This window comes from Liolophura sinensis, chromosome 9 (genome assembly GCF_032854445.1).
Source record: "Liolophura sinensis isolate JHLJ2023 chromosome 9, CUHK_Ljap_v2, whole genome shotgun sequence".
Classification (NCBI taxonomy): Eukaryota; Metazoa; Mollusca; class Polyplacophora; order Chitonida; family Chitonidae; genus Liolophura; species Liolophura sinensis.
In genome coordinates this window covers 35,009,749-35,023,747 of record NC_088303.1, presented here as the reverse complement: position 1 = coordinate 35,023,747, position 13,999 = coordinate 35,009,749, and the positions used below count along the sequence as shown (strand labels likewise).

At 39.3% G+C, this 13,999-nt stretch overlaps 2 protein-coding genes across 2 annotated transcripts in view; one reads left to right on the top strand and one right to left on the bottom strand.

Annotated features, from left to right (window-relative positions):
• The window catches only part of LOC135475813 (zinc finger protein 574-like), a 70,839-nt gene extending 69,335 nt beyond the window's left edge, over positions 1-1,504 (bottom strand). The window contains exons 1-2 of the mRNA XM_064755753.1: positions 1,492-1,504; positions 365-1,231 (exon numbers count right to left, since the gene is read on the bottom strand). Coding sequence (XP_064611823.1) covers positions 365-1,231; positions 1,492-1,504 — 880 coding nt within the window. The remainder of the gene's footprint in view (positions 1-364; positions 1,232-1,491) is intronic.
• A 6,564-nt stretch (positions 1,505-8,068) lies between these two features.
• LOC135475168 (uncharacterized) lies at positions 8,069-13,937 on the top strand. Its single transcript, XM_064754954.1, has 3 exons — positions 8,069-8,313; positions 12,946-13,271; positions 13,756-13,937. The coding sequence occupies exons 2-3, from the start codon at positions 12,992-12,994 to the stop codon at positions 13,800-13,802; spliced, it is 327 nt and encodes a 108-aa protein (XP_064611024.1). The 5' UTR covers positions 8,069-8,313; positions 12,946-12,991; the 3' UTR covers positions 13,803-13,937.
• The last annotated feature ends 62 nt before the right edge of the window (positions 13,938-13,999 follow it).

Sequence of the window (13,999 nt, the reverse complement as noted above, 5' to 3'; positions counted from 1 at the left end):
ATTTGATCATCACTTAGTCATGGTTGTATAATATACATTGTCGGCTGCCAAATTTTGATGTCTTCTCTAAATCTCTTCAGAAAGCTCATAGACAGACATGTGACAGGGTGTATATTTTGAAGATTCATATCAGATTAGGTAGATTAGGTAGATTTGGCAATCTCTTTTTTTCTAATTAATGAATAAGATGGACCTTTTAAAGAAATTAAAACTGACAAAAAAAAAATTAACATTTCCAGAAGGTTTTGATTGAAATTTTAATGTAGGCCCTATTTTGGATGGTCAGTCAGGTTAAGCATAAAACAAATGATTTTTATAGTTATCTCCTTAAATTTTTATCATGGCCTTTAATATGGAAACATACCTCTGTTTTGCTGCGATGAGGACACAAAAGGTGGAGACACTTCTAGGACTGTGTGAAGGATCTTGTCAGTAGCGTTTGTTTGTGAAATCAAATTTCTCGGTGGAGAGAACACTGAATTTTTCTCAGACAAAGTTATATCATTCTCTACCTGTATGAAGTTTGTGTTAGTTCCATTAGACTGGCTGATGTTGTCCTGACTGAAACCTGCAGATAGTTCTGGTGGGATTGCTTCTGTCAAACTCTGATTCACTGGAACTTCAAGTTCATGCGTTTCACTGTTTGTCGATCCTTGTACACATGCTTTTTGAAGTGGTTCGCTTAATCTTGTGCTATCTGATTCTAGGGTGCTTGAATTGAAAATTGTCGTTTTTTCTTGCACTGATACAGGAACTGTCAACGAAGTGTGTGAGATCTGGTTCAAGCTTTGTCCAGTGGCTGAAGCCATCCCACTGCCATCAATAAGAGAGTCAGAATTCTCCAACTCTTGTGGACCATCCAGTATCATGGATGACTGTAAGTCCACATGTCGCTGTTGTTGTTGTTGCTGCTGTGGCTGTTGCCCTTGGTGATACAGAGAAGTACCAAAGCTATCAACACTTGTAATATTTCCATGTTCATTTGCAGAAGACACTTGTACTCTATCAACACTTGTGTACTTCAACCCTTTCGGTCGAGGCAAGTGGTTTTGGGAATCCAAAGGGTGGGTTGCACCGGCAGCAGACAACATTCCCTGGTGAGGCCCTTGAAGAGAGCCATCTGCTGTGGTAGCACTCTGTTGTAGACATCCCTGTTGTTTGTGCTGAAGGAACATCTGGACATCGTTGAAGTGCATGTGACATGCTCCACAAATGTGTGTGTCCACTACGGCTGCAAGCAAACCAAAAACATACACTCATCAGTCACTGGTGTGAACATGCTTTGGATTTACAAATCATAAAAAACACTGTCAACCCACTTGCACTAAACTTACAGTACCTGTAGGCTTAGCTGTGCGTACGGCATGTGGTGTATGTATATGTAACTTCACGTATACATACTATCACAGCAATGACTTGTTCCATAAGCTTACCTTGAACACCTCTGAATCCACACAAGTATGAAACTAGAAGAAATTCCATAAATTCTACCTACAGCCGCCATGTTTGAATGCATACTCCTCACAGCCCCTACAAGGGAGATAACTACTGACATTACTAGCAATTTATGTATTCTGAACATCTTGTTTAATCTATTCTTTAATTGTTTTTTAAAATTTTTTATTCATCAATGTTGACTATGGGTTCCTTCTATGTCATTACTGGTAAGACTGATCCTAAACAATTATCCAGTATGCGTGTCAAAAGATCTAATTTGCCTAATAGTGGCATTGATAATTGTTTCATGATTCGCTTGCTGTGAGGAGTATGCATTCAAACATGGCGGTTGGAGTTAGAATTTATCCAGTTTCCCCTAGTTTCATGCTTGTGTGGATTCATTAGTGATGGCACATAGGAACACCTACCTGGAATTGATAGCTGAAACGACTATGACTATGGACAGACAAATTATTTGGTGCCCAACAGTAGTTTATTAAAGCCAGCAAGGAAAGTACAGAGGTGTTCAAGGTAGGCTTATGGAACATGACATGATTCTCCAGATCCAGTACTCTATTTCCTCAACCATTGCACATATGACAGAGCAACTTATGCACAATGCAATTTATGCACATTTTTAATTTGATTTGGAGACAAAACGACATTGGGTGCATTGGTCAATTTTAGGGCTTCACAAAAAGTATAATTATATCAGTCTACACAGAATAAAGCCTTCAGAATACGCTTGAAACACCTTGTGAAATGGTTGAAGAATTACAGTAGTTCCTTCTGCTCCAAATTTACCAAAGCCATAGAGTTATGTCCCCTTCATGCACACTGCATGACAACCATGTCTCCCCAGCAAACTCATGAATTCAATGCCAAATACAGCTTTGGAATTTGGGCACCCAGGAAGTAGGTTAATTTGGGATAAATTACATGTATTTCCAGATATTAAAAAACCCAAAATTGATGTTTTCCATACCAAAGTATATGTAAAAATTAAATTTTGTACAGTCAGTACACATATATATAGAATTTTGGGGAACATTCAAGTTGAATTTAACAGGGTAAACCTCAACCCTGAATATGGGTATGCAGTGATTTGGGCACCTCTAAAAGGTATAAAAAAAATGTTTTTGTACTTGGCACCAAGCAGTCAGCTTATAAAAACTCAAATTTTAAGTGTATGTAGCTGTATGTACTCCCTGAAGGAAATTGGTTCCATGGAACATACATGCACAGGAGTTTCACGAAACTGAATCCAGTCGATCTTTTTTTTTTTACTTCTGCTTAGCCTTCTGTCAAAAGATCTTTAATGGCTTTTTATTTCCTATATTCTGCACTGCCTTAATACCTGTATCACTATGCATATTTTTAATAAATCAACAATAAAAAAATATCCATACATTTTAATATATTGTTATATTGGTTTTCGCTGAATGAAGTTGAGGTGGACACCCCAATTCACACACCACATACACTTTGAAAATGTGTTGTGATTCTAGAGAGAGAGGAGTGAGAGGTGAGTGAGTGAGTGTTGGGGATTTAACATCGTACTTAACAATTTTTCAGTCATATGACGACAAGGAATCCTTAGAGTTCATGTAATGTGCCTCCTTGTTGCAGGACAGATTTCCATTGCTCTTTTATGCTGAACGCCATGCAAGGAAGTTACAACTTCCTCTTTTAAGGTCTTAGGTGTGACCGACCAAGGATTGACCCTGGATCTACCACTCCCGAAGGGGACGCTCGACCAACTGTGCTAACAGGGCCAGTAGAGAAAGAGGAGCTTGGTACAGTATTTGAGGGTTTTGACCCAAGAACAGTATTTGAGTAGCAGAGAACATTTGGTGACATTTCAGACATGGCTGCCTGTATAATGCATTAAAAGCACACTGTCCTCTACCATGTATCCATGTAATGACCAAAATAACTGGCTCTGTTGCCACTCTGTGTGTACAGGTAAACACTATCAAAAGTCCATTACCTAGAAGTATGCAACTTCTCTATAGCTAGTCTCCACAGCACTTTACACTTTTCTTCGATCTCTAACACATTATCTGCGCAGCCTTGTGTTTTTTTCTCTACCTATTGCGCACCAAACGTTGGAGAAACGGCTGATGTATGGTGGGAAAAAAATGTTCCAAACGCAGTTGTATTGAAGTACACTTAAAAAAAATTACAACAACGAAGAGTTTTGTAAAAGGACAACAATGTCTTTGAGTTGCTTGGAAATATAAAAATGGTCAATGGGTTATTAACTGCTTAGCAACAATGATTAGGGAAACCATAGTTTTTAAATACCTAGTTTCGGTTTCAAGGCGAGTGCAGTTTTTGTAGCAGCCGTTTACATTAGATTTCCTATGATTCAGTTCACCCAAGAGAGTTTCTACACATGACGTAACATGTGTACTGTGCCGAGGAGACTAGCTATCGGGAAGTTGCATACTTCTGGGTAATGGACTTCTGGTACAATGTGTTAGAAACTGGTCATTTATGGTTGCATGTTTCTCTGACACATCAAACTTTCCAAAAACTGATCAGTTCACTGGCATTCAGCACCAGTCCATTCAGCACTCAAAGAATCAGTGAATATTACATGTAGCCTAGGCCTGTGACATTTTTGCACCATCTTGATTTGCTCAACCAACATGGTGGTTGGAGTTAGAACTTATCCTGTTCAATTTCCACCAGTTTTTTGCTTGTGTGGATTTATTAGTGATGACACATGCGTTACTTACCTGGAATTGATAGCTAACACAACCATGAGTACGGGCAGACAGGTTAGTTGGCTGACAGCAAATTTAGTATTTAGTGTATTGAATCCAGCACCAGAAGTTCAGAGATGTTCATGGTAAGCTTGTGGAACAAGACAGGGTTGATAGCATACACAATCACTGCCCTACACCCTGATATTTTTTTTTATTAATTCATTTGATTGGTCTTGCACACCATATTCAAGAATATTTCACTTATACAATGGCAGTCAGCGTTATGGTTGGGGAAACGCATGACCATCGGCAGGTTGCTGACAAACCATCCTACGTACCGAAGCCAGCTTGAGCTTACCGCATTGGTGTGAAGTTCCTGGGTCATTGTGCTGCCCAGGCATACTAACCACCTTGCCCGCGGAGGCCCCTACACCTTCATAGATGATACCATTTAATTGGCAGTGATAGTAGATCCAGGATCAATCCTTGATCGAGTCACACCTAAGACTTTAAAAGAGGAAGTTGTAACTTCCTCGCTTGGCGTTCAGCATGAAGGGGATAGTGCAACGACTGGTTGACTTGTATCAGTATAATGGCTCGGGCGAAATCCATCCTGCTACAAGGAGGCACATTACACATACATGCACCCTAAGGATTCCTTTGTCGTCATATGACTGAAAAATTGTTAAGTTGGACGTTAAACCCCAAGCACTCACTCACTCACTCAAACTCATAAACAAGGTACAGATTAAGGCAGGCCTGCATGTGTAAGAATATCTTTCTCTGTTTTTCTTTTTCAAAACACTGCAATATACAGTGGATCCATGAATATGTGTTTTGTTTTGGTGTAAATTTTGCTCTATAGGCCTATGTTTGTTTGTTTCCCCCCCCCCCCCCCCCCCCTTTGGCTTTAGTACTTTGCATTAGATAATTAGATTAAGTTTAATCTTAAAATTCTTCACTAGGTCTATCAGAATTTTGAACTTTTATGAACTCTATGAAACTGAATATGTGTATGTTGAATAAGGTTGAAAGGATGAGTAAAATATTAAATGCCAAATCTGCATCAATAGGGGGCCCACATATCTTTGCTTCTCAAATCATGAGAGCATGTGCCCGTTGAAGTTGGACTAAAAATGATCTACTAAATGCCTAAGTCTACGATTCTAGCTACAACAGACATTGCCAACTTCACGCCAATCACCCTACAGAACATAGTATTGCAAGTGCCAGGCATCAACAACTAAAGAGGCAAGAAGAAGTTGACGGGAACCCTCGGTCCAGTTGGTCACTGGGGATCCATTCAGGCCGTACATAAATGATGTTTACCCGGGCCTGGGCAGGGCGAAAATCAGGGCCCCCGACCCAGCAGTTCCCACACCGCGTATCGCACTACATCATTTCATGTTTGAAAGCAGAATGTAGGATGATTTTAAGTATTACTGACCTTGAATACGGTTTTTCTGCATGACTTTCCTGAGTGTCCATAGTTGCTATTATGAATGAGTTTTTTGTTTTTAAAAGGTTATTATTTAGCTCTCATTGTTATGCTCGAAGAGAGAGAGAAAATGGCGGAACGTGGATAGTGAAACTCTCAATGGCGGGGCCCGTCAGATGGCGCTGTTACAGCTGTCAGCGATAATAACAAAGCCACGTGGGTAAAATGCCCACACTGGGAAGCTTCCATGTGCACTGGCCACCATTAGAAGATTCTCGCAAGAGCGTTCATCAAAGCTAGTGTACAGTCGGTTTATAAACCTGAATTGAGCTGATGGGAAAGACAAAATTTACAAACTGGTTCAAGAGAAGTCAAAATTTTTTCACCAGAAATTGCCTACATTGCATCTCCAGCAGTATAAACGGTGAGGCTTCCGGGGCCTAGGCGGACCCTGAACCACCGCCTAAAGGGCGGATTACTACTTCCGCTGCCTCAGCCCTCCTTTACTTTTCCTTTAGTAGGTTGGCTTTAGTTTTCACTCTGTTCTGAGATCCAGTTTTGAAGCGAAATACTTAAAGAATGCGTTTTAAGCTGAAAACAAAGACTTTTAACATATAGATATTTATTTTAGTTGCTTCCAAGCTCAAACTTTTATAAAACGAAACATGGATATATGATATAAGGCCGAACGGGAGAAGGTCTTCCAGCAACCTGCGGATGGTAATGGGATTCTTCCGGGCTCTGCCCAGTTTCCTCCCACCATAATGCTGGTGGCCTTCGTATAAATGAAATATTATTGAGTACGGCGTAAAACACCAATCAAATAAATAAATAAATAAAATATAATACAAAATATGAATAGCAAGTTTAGATGGTTACAACATTATGTCGTTTGAAATACAGGTAATCTATGCCCACTTTGAAAACAATTTGTTTTAACTTACATGTGTGTCATTGCGCGAGCTCGATATTAATTTTGGTCTTTCGTCCCTTTGTTACATTTTGGGTCTTTTGTATTTCCTTCAGGTATTTTTCCCTACTGTGTCTTGTCTGTGTACACGTTCGTCCCTACTCCATCCAATATACTAGGATCATTCAGTAGGCCAATATGGCGCGCAATATGGCAAGTTTATATTGAACCGTTTGGTTTTGTGCGGCTCCAATAAAATAAATTTCTAATTTTCATTACGTTTATATTTCTAGTATTAAAGAAACATATTGTTTTGTCATTTTTCTATGGTGAAATGCCACATTAATTTTGCCTCTTCCACAAATTATCCACACGCAAAATATTAACGTCACCGTTGAGAAGCACGATCATCAGAAGAGGACAACAATTTTTGACATGACAGCTGCCTACTTATGTAATGAATACTTCTTGTGTGTGCATTCATGTGAGGGTATTATGTATCCTCCACGCATGTTAAATGTATATGTTATTGAATGTTTAAAGAAAGGAAAAAAGCGCCAAAAATTATTGTTCCTAAATCCAGCTCCATATATATATATATATATATATATATATATATAATATATATATATATATACACTGTTATAGAGAAGTACTTTTTTAGGCTTAACTACAATTAACCGTGCTCCAGTCCAGCGCAGAAGAAAATGATTTACATAAAATCACGGAGGTAACTTTAGTAGCTCCATACACTTTGCAACTTATTTCTGGTCAGCTGATTAGATCATTTAATTCATGTGAGTTGTTCTCGACAGACTCACCAATAACAGTTTGAATGAACATTTCAGTGAAACTGAGATCTGCAGGACAAAATCCATTATGTTTCCATCCCCAATTCTTTGGAAGTATAAAACAAGAGTTGTCACAAAAGATCGGCTGTTATAGAGTCAGAACCGAAATCGGAATACATACTGAGTGTTTATATGCATGTACAGGGTGGAGCGTAAGTCTGGACCCATAGGCAATTTACTATAGAATTTGTTTTCATTTATTTTTAACATAATTTTAATCATTTAAGTGTCATGTATAATTTTATTAATTTTATTTATTATCTTTCAGATTGTTACCCATGGCAGAGAAGCTAACAATACCGAATTTGAGTGCATTGGATATTTTCTTATGGGAACATCTTAAATCAGTGGTTTATGCTAACAAACCAAGAACATTACAAGGACTTAAACATAACATCACACAAGAAATTGAAACCATAAGAAGGAATAACTATATGCTTCGAAATGTGCAAAGATCATGTGTCTCCAGAGAAAGAAAGTGTTTGGAGGAAGGTGGAAGTCAGTTCGAACACTTACTGTAAACTATAAATTGTTATATAGTAAATTGCCTATGGGTCCAGACTTTTACTCCACCCTGTATATACAGCTAGCTCTCGGTGCAGACATCAGACACGTCAACGCGTTTGATTGGATGACCGAGAATGACGTATACCCGCACTTATCTTCTGTCGTATGATCTTAGAACGATTACATGTCTATTTGTTAGTTGTGGAGAATATGTAAGCATTTAACGACATTAGGACTACAATCCCCATACGCAATGCTGGAGCAAACTGGATATGCACTGAACGATAATGGAATGGAGTCATGAGGTTTTGTTTCACTATCTCGTCCCTGCGGTGGAATTAACATTTATAAAAAAGATACAGATAGGCCTATAGGGCATATCCGTGTTCCAGAAATGCCTACAAAGAGGGTGACAGATGGCCCCACCTGAGTGACCCATGCGAAGTACTTGCACAAGTAAGTAGGAATTGTATAACAAGGTGTATAGACCTAAACGTCTAATTACTAGCCTATAAGTTTGATCTCAGACAATAGAACGCATCGATGTCTAATCTTGCATATAAATATATGTATTTTCAGTACTGGTATATATTAGGTCATTTCATACGTGTATACACAAGCCTGCACAAACTACATGCAGCAAGACGTACGCGCTGTCATTTCACAGAAATATAGTCTAGCGGTCATAGGTCTGTATAGGGGCCGTCCTTTTATGAGTGTGTGTTATACATATAGGTTAAGCTTTCAGATTACGGCACGGGTGGAACATTGGAATTCGAAGGTTATATAACAATTGGTCACGTTACTAAAACCTACTCTATATGTAAGTGACAAGTGCCGTGTTGATGACATCTAGAATATTCGACTGCTCATGGCGCGTATTTTACGTGGGCAATCCCCCTGCACAGGTAACTTTCGTTTTCATGGTCGACTATAATTAAGCGCAGATAGGACCTATTCTCCTTACAGCCCATGGCCGCTTTTAACGCTCCCTTTACATCCCTGCCACCACACATTTTGTACAAAAATCTTGAATAACGCGAGATCAGTGCAGGATGTCACGGTCATTAACCTTTGTTTGTAATAATGCTTTTTGCAAATACTTTCTCTCCAGATCATGATTCTAACCAACACATGAAAATGAAACAATTTTATTGATGAATGTTGATTAAAATATAGCTGCTAAAGCAGTGATGCCGGGATTCAAGCCGCCATTTGGAGGTTAACGTCTGGCTAATTGAATGGTGTCCACGCATTGATATATAACCAACTTACACGCTTACAACGCGTACACGCTTCGTAGCCATCAGTGCATTGTACATACACAGTATAGCCTGTATATGGCATCTGCCGAATAAAACAAATCGACCGTTACAGAATATTTGAAGGACTGGATATCCTCTGGGTTTTAACACAGCTGAACGACAACACGCGTACAGTACACTTTTTTAAAACACAGCGATTTTCACAACTGCAACAATTTTGTGTCACGTGACCTGTAAATATGGGGAAATTGCCTTTTTCCACAATTTGCATCAAAAGTATACATCTCAGGAAAATATTTTTTTTGTGGAATCCTGATTAGGACGTCAAACTACGTGTCAAGAATCCTCAAATTTTTTTCGTTTTCATGTGACTTCACTGTATCAGGTAAAACTTAATTTGCATAAACATTGCATTCTTTCTTCCTCCAAATAGCTTTCTAGGAACGCTTGTTATGTGGGCCAATTTCAAGTCGATCGGACATGGGGTTCTGTTTTCACTTCAACCCTTATTGGCCGCCACGTCATTTGACTGAGGACGCCCAAATTTGTACTCTGAAGAGCACATCCCCGGGTCTACCACATACTAAAGTTCAGGAATATAAGCGTAAAACTTAACTTGGTTCCGTATCTAAATGAAGTATGTTGAAACCAAGTTTCAGGAATGTACCATTTGTGGTTTTCTCATAAAATGTATCACAAAATGTCCGAGATCACTGATCAACTGATCAAAAGTGCGACTAACTTGAAACACCGACAACTAGAAGGTGTCAGTTCACGTTACTAAAACCTACTCTATATGTAAGTGACAGGTGCCGTGTTGATGACATCCAGAATACTCGACTGCTCATGGCGCGTACTTTACGTAGGCAATCCCCCTGCACAGGTAACTTTCGTTTTCATGGTCGACTATAATTAAGCGCAGATAGGACCTATTCTCCTTACAGCCCACGGCCGCTTTTAACGCTCGCTTTACATCCCTGCCACCACCAGCACATTTTGTATAAAAATCCTGAATAACGCGAGGTCAATGCAGTGTGTCACGGTCATTAACCTTGTAATAATACTTTATGCAAATACTTTCTCTCCAGAACATGATTCTAACCAACACATGAAACAATTTTATTGATGAATGTTGATTAAAACAAAGCTGCTACAGCAGCGATGCCGGGATTCAAGCCGCCATTTCGGCGTTACGATACACGTAAATGAGTTACAAAGTCGGGAGATGACGATTTGTTTTAACCACTTTTAAGAAAAGTGAAATTTAAGAAAAATTGTACTGTCTTCTTCCCTTTATGGGCCAGAAGGATGCGTGTTTCAGAATCAAGTTTTAAGGTGGCGGACTAGAAAGTCGTAGTTTGAAGCCAGGTTATCCTGTGGAGGACCAGTAGGGCTACATAACGGTTTATTACGTTCCTTTTTCGTTCCTAAAGGTTTAGTGCATTGCCATAATAATAAAACAATGGTTGAATTTAATCCCTGGTAAACAGTTGCAGTGTTGCATTCGGTGAATTAGCGGTACAAACTAGGAAAATCTTGCCAAAAACAAAAATTGTGGATGAGGACTTAAGACTAATTGACGACTAGTTTTACGTGATTATTTTAGAGCATGTTTAAGTAGTCAGCATTAATATTCAAGCCTATGCTAAAACGTTTTAGCATCTAGTCTTTCACTGCATGCGCTCTTGTTCATTTATAATTAGCATTTACCTTCTTTTTACGTTCTTGCTTATATGAATTTTTTAGCGCGCCTTACGAAGTGATGAGAGCTATTGTGAGAGGGGATCAAATGCTGTCAGTGTCCACTTTTTGATCAATCGTAGGGTTGCAGTGGCTACCCAGATAGTACACAGATAGCCAGTCATCGGTAACGATTTGCATATAAAAGATCAAGGAAATCTTTTACCTCATAGCTCAACATTTTGCTCAGCTATTCACAAGGTTGCAGTTGCCTCCCCTAGTACACGGATTGTCAAATGCAGTGCGTGATTTGTATATTAAGGCCTCTGTGGTCAACTTGTGCAAGAACTCCCCACAGTGTTTTTTTCCACCACAATGATTTACAACTCCATATCATATCCTCTATAAGTCACTGCTCTGCAATCCATCCACATACCATAAAGTCATAGTTGTGACAGTATAATAAATTTGGTCTTACCTACTGATTTAATGGTAAGATCTTAACATAATTTGGAAATAATATCTGTTTATGACAGTTTCAATAATTCTGCCCCTCTTGTTTGTTTAGAGATCAACATTAAAATGTATCACATGACTTAAACACTATGCAGTTTTACCAACTGCTCAATCAGGCGAGATACCGGTATTCTCAGAAGCTTGAAGAAGAGTAATAGACCCATTTCACAGCCCTTGTATTGTAGTTAATAATATAAAATATTCTATAGTGGTCGGTTATATCTGTTAGCAGTATTCCCGAAAGCCTTTCCTTATCTGTTGAATTGGAGAAAATGTTGTCAATACGTGAATTAGAGTGAGACTGTACACGAGCGGTGTTTTGAATAAATCAATATTAAAATCACCCATATTTACAGTTATTTGTTTTCTTTGCTGCAGGTATCGAACATATCTAGCAGTTTCTTGTTAAAGTCGTTTACATCTTTACCAGGTGGCCTCTAAATTATTCCAACAAAATATTTAACGGAGCCATATTCAGCTTCGATGCATAAATATTCGCCACGAGCAGAATAATCTACAGATCCTCTCCTAAAAAGTAGGGCCCGGTTTCACGAAACTTTTAAAGTTATTTTACTTAAGTAAACATAATATTATACTTTCGAAGCGTTTAACTTAAGTTTTTGTCGAGAAACACTCTTTCCTGGACTTAAGCAAAAAACTGCGACTTAAGCAATTAAGTGGCCTTAGGAAGTTTCGTGAAACCGAAACCATGCCTGAATATATTAGCCGCGCGACTGTGGCTCAACTGATCTAAGATGCACTGCCGTAAAGAGCAGGCAGGGCCACACTGACGTCTGGTTTCACACTGGAAATCCTGGTTTCTGTGAGGACACAACACGTAAAGGGGTGCTTCAAAACAAACACGCACGATCCCTACTCCAATATGTTCAACAAAATCAAACAATTTCAGCGCACAAGTTGCCACCACTTCGATGTATTGGTCGCCATTTTGGGCTGCCGTACTCGCCGTCACGTGACTCAGGGAATCCGGCTGAAAACGCCAAAGCTGTCAGCTATAAATAGCCCGCGCGTCGCATAGATGCATATTCAGTTCACCGCGACCGCAAAGGCTACAAATAAATTACATTTCTTTCTATTTGTTGACAGAAAAACTCTTTGGACATGCCCCATGCAGTGGCAAAATGACAGCCGCAATTAATACAGTTCCCGCTCGACAGCTGGCTGTTCTGACCTTTCGCCTGTACTGCGTGTGACCCCTGACCCAAGGTCGGGGAAGTCCAGTAAACAAAACCACGTGATGCAAAGACGGGGGGGGGGGGGGGGGGGGGGGGTTGGTCTCATAGCCGAATACGGTTCAAACGCTCTTCGTTCAATGGGGGATAATTTCCATTAAGTCGGTTTCAAGCTGTCTAAAAGCACATCATTGTCTGCTAGCACGCTGTCGTACTTGTCAAATACTGGTATAAATATTTGCTTTACGACAACAACTGGGTTTTACGCTGGGGAACTTGTTGAACAAACTACGCTATTAGTATGATTAGGCTTGCTTTTCGAAAAGACAAATAATCATTGAGCTAGTGATCGAACAATCACAGAGAGTTACCTATGGAATCGTATAATTCACATAAAACATAATCTGATAAATAATTGTTTGTTTTTTTTTCAGTCGGCACACCTCTTCCTAACAGTCTAGATATAACAGTGCGGGAGAGATGGAGAAGGAGGACTGGGAGAAGATAGAGGAGAAAAGGCTTGAGATAGTGCGGGACTTAGATGCCACAGAGTTGGTAGAGTATCTGATACAGGATGGGATATTCCACCTGGGTGACAAGGAGCGAGTCTGTCACGAGGTTACGTCCCTGGATAAGGCCACCAAACTGATGAAGATACTGAAGTGCAAGCACGGGAGTTACAAATCGTTTTACAGGGGGCTGAGAAAAGTTCAGAGCTTCATAGCAGACATGTTGAGACCCCCAGCAGACATAACACCAGGTACGCACACGTGCATGCTTTGTACGCTTGATCTGAGCATTTACACACGTTAAATTCCCATAAATTCTTTTTTATTACTGCTTTAAACGTCAGAAACTTCTACGACAAGGGCAGAAGTATTCGTTATTTTTATACGATGAAATTTTCACTGTATTTTTATATGAGTTTTAGTGGCTATCTCCATTCATAAACGTCTACACTAGAATGGCCTGTGGAAATGTACGTGTGACGTTCATTCATCACTGGTCACATTCTTACAATGCATCTAGCATAAAGTTCGGCAAAGTGCAATTTTAAGATGAAATAAAGATTGATTAAGAAATTTTTTTTTCTTACAAGACAACCGTTCATATTTAAATACAAATATTTTATAAAGAATAATTTAGTAACAGTTTAGTGTGTATTTTTGTTGCTCAGCGAAATCCTAAATTGAAAATATTGTACAGTGAAACATCAATCATGATGTTGCTTTTTCTGTTTACAGCTAACAACCCGGTTGCCCACATTAAGAGTTTTGTACGAGGAATTTAGCGGAGGACAGGTACCTTTCAGTGAAATCCAGGAAGAACTACACAATTACACGGAGGAAAGCTGGAATGTCACTAGAACACAACAGTTGATAGAGCAGGTATTTGAACTGGCGGAATTCAACGTTAAAGGAAAGAAGAAAAAGAAACAAGAGTATCCTTTTGATAAAATTTTCTTATCCTCCGTAGTAATTACATGTA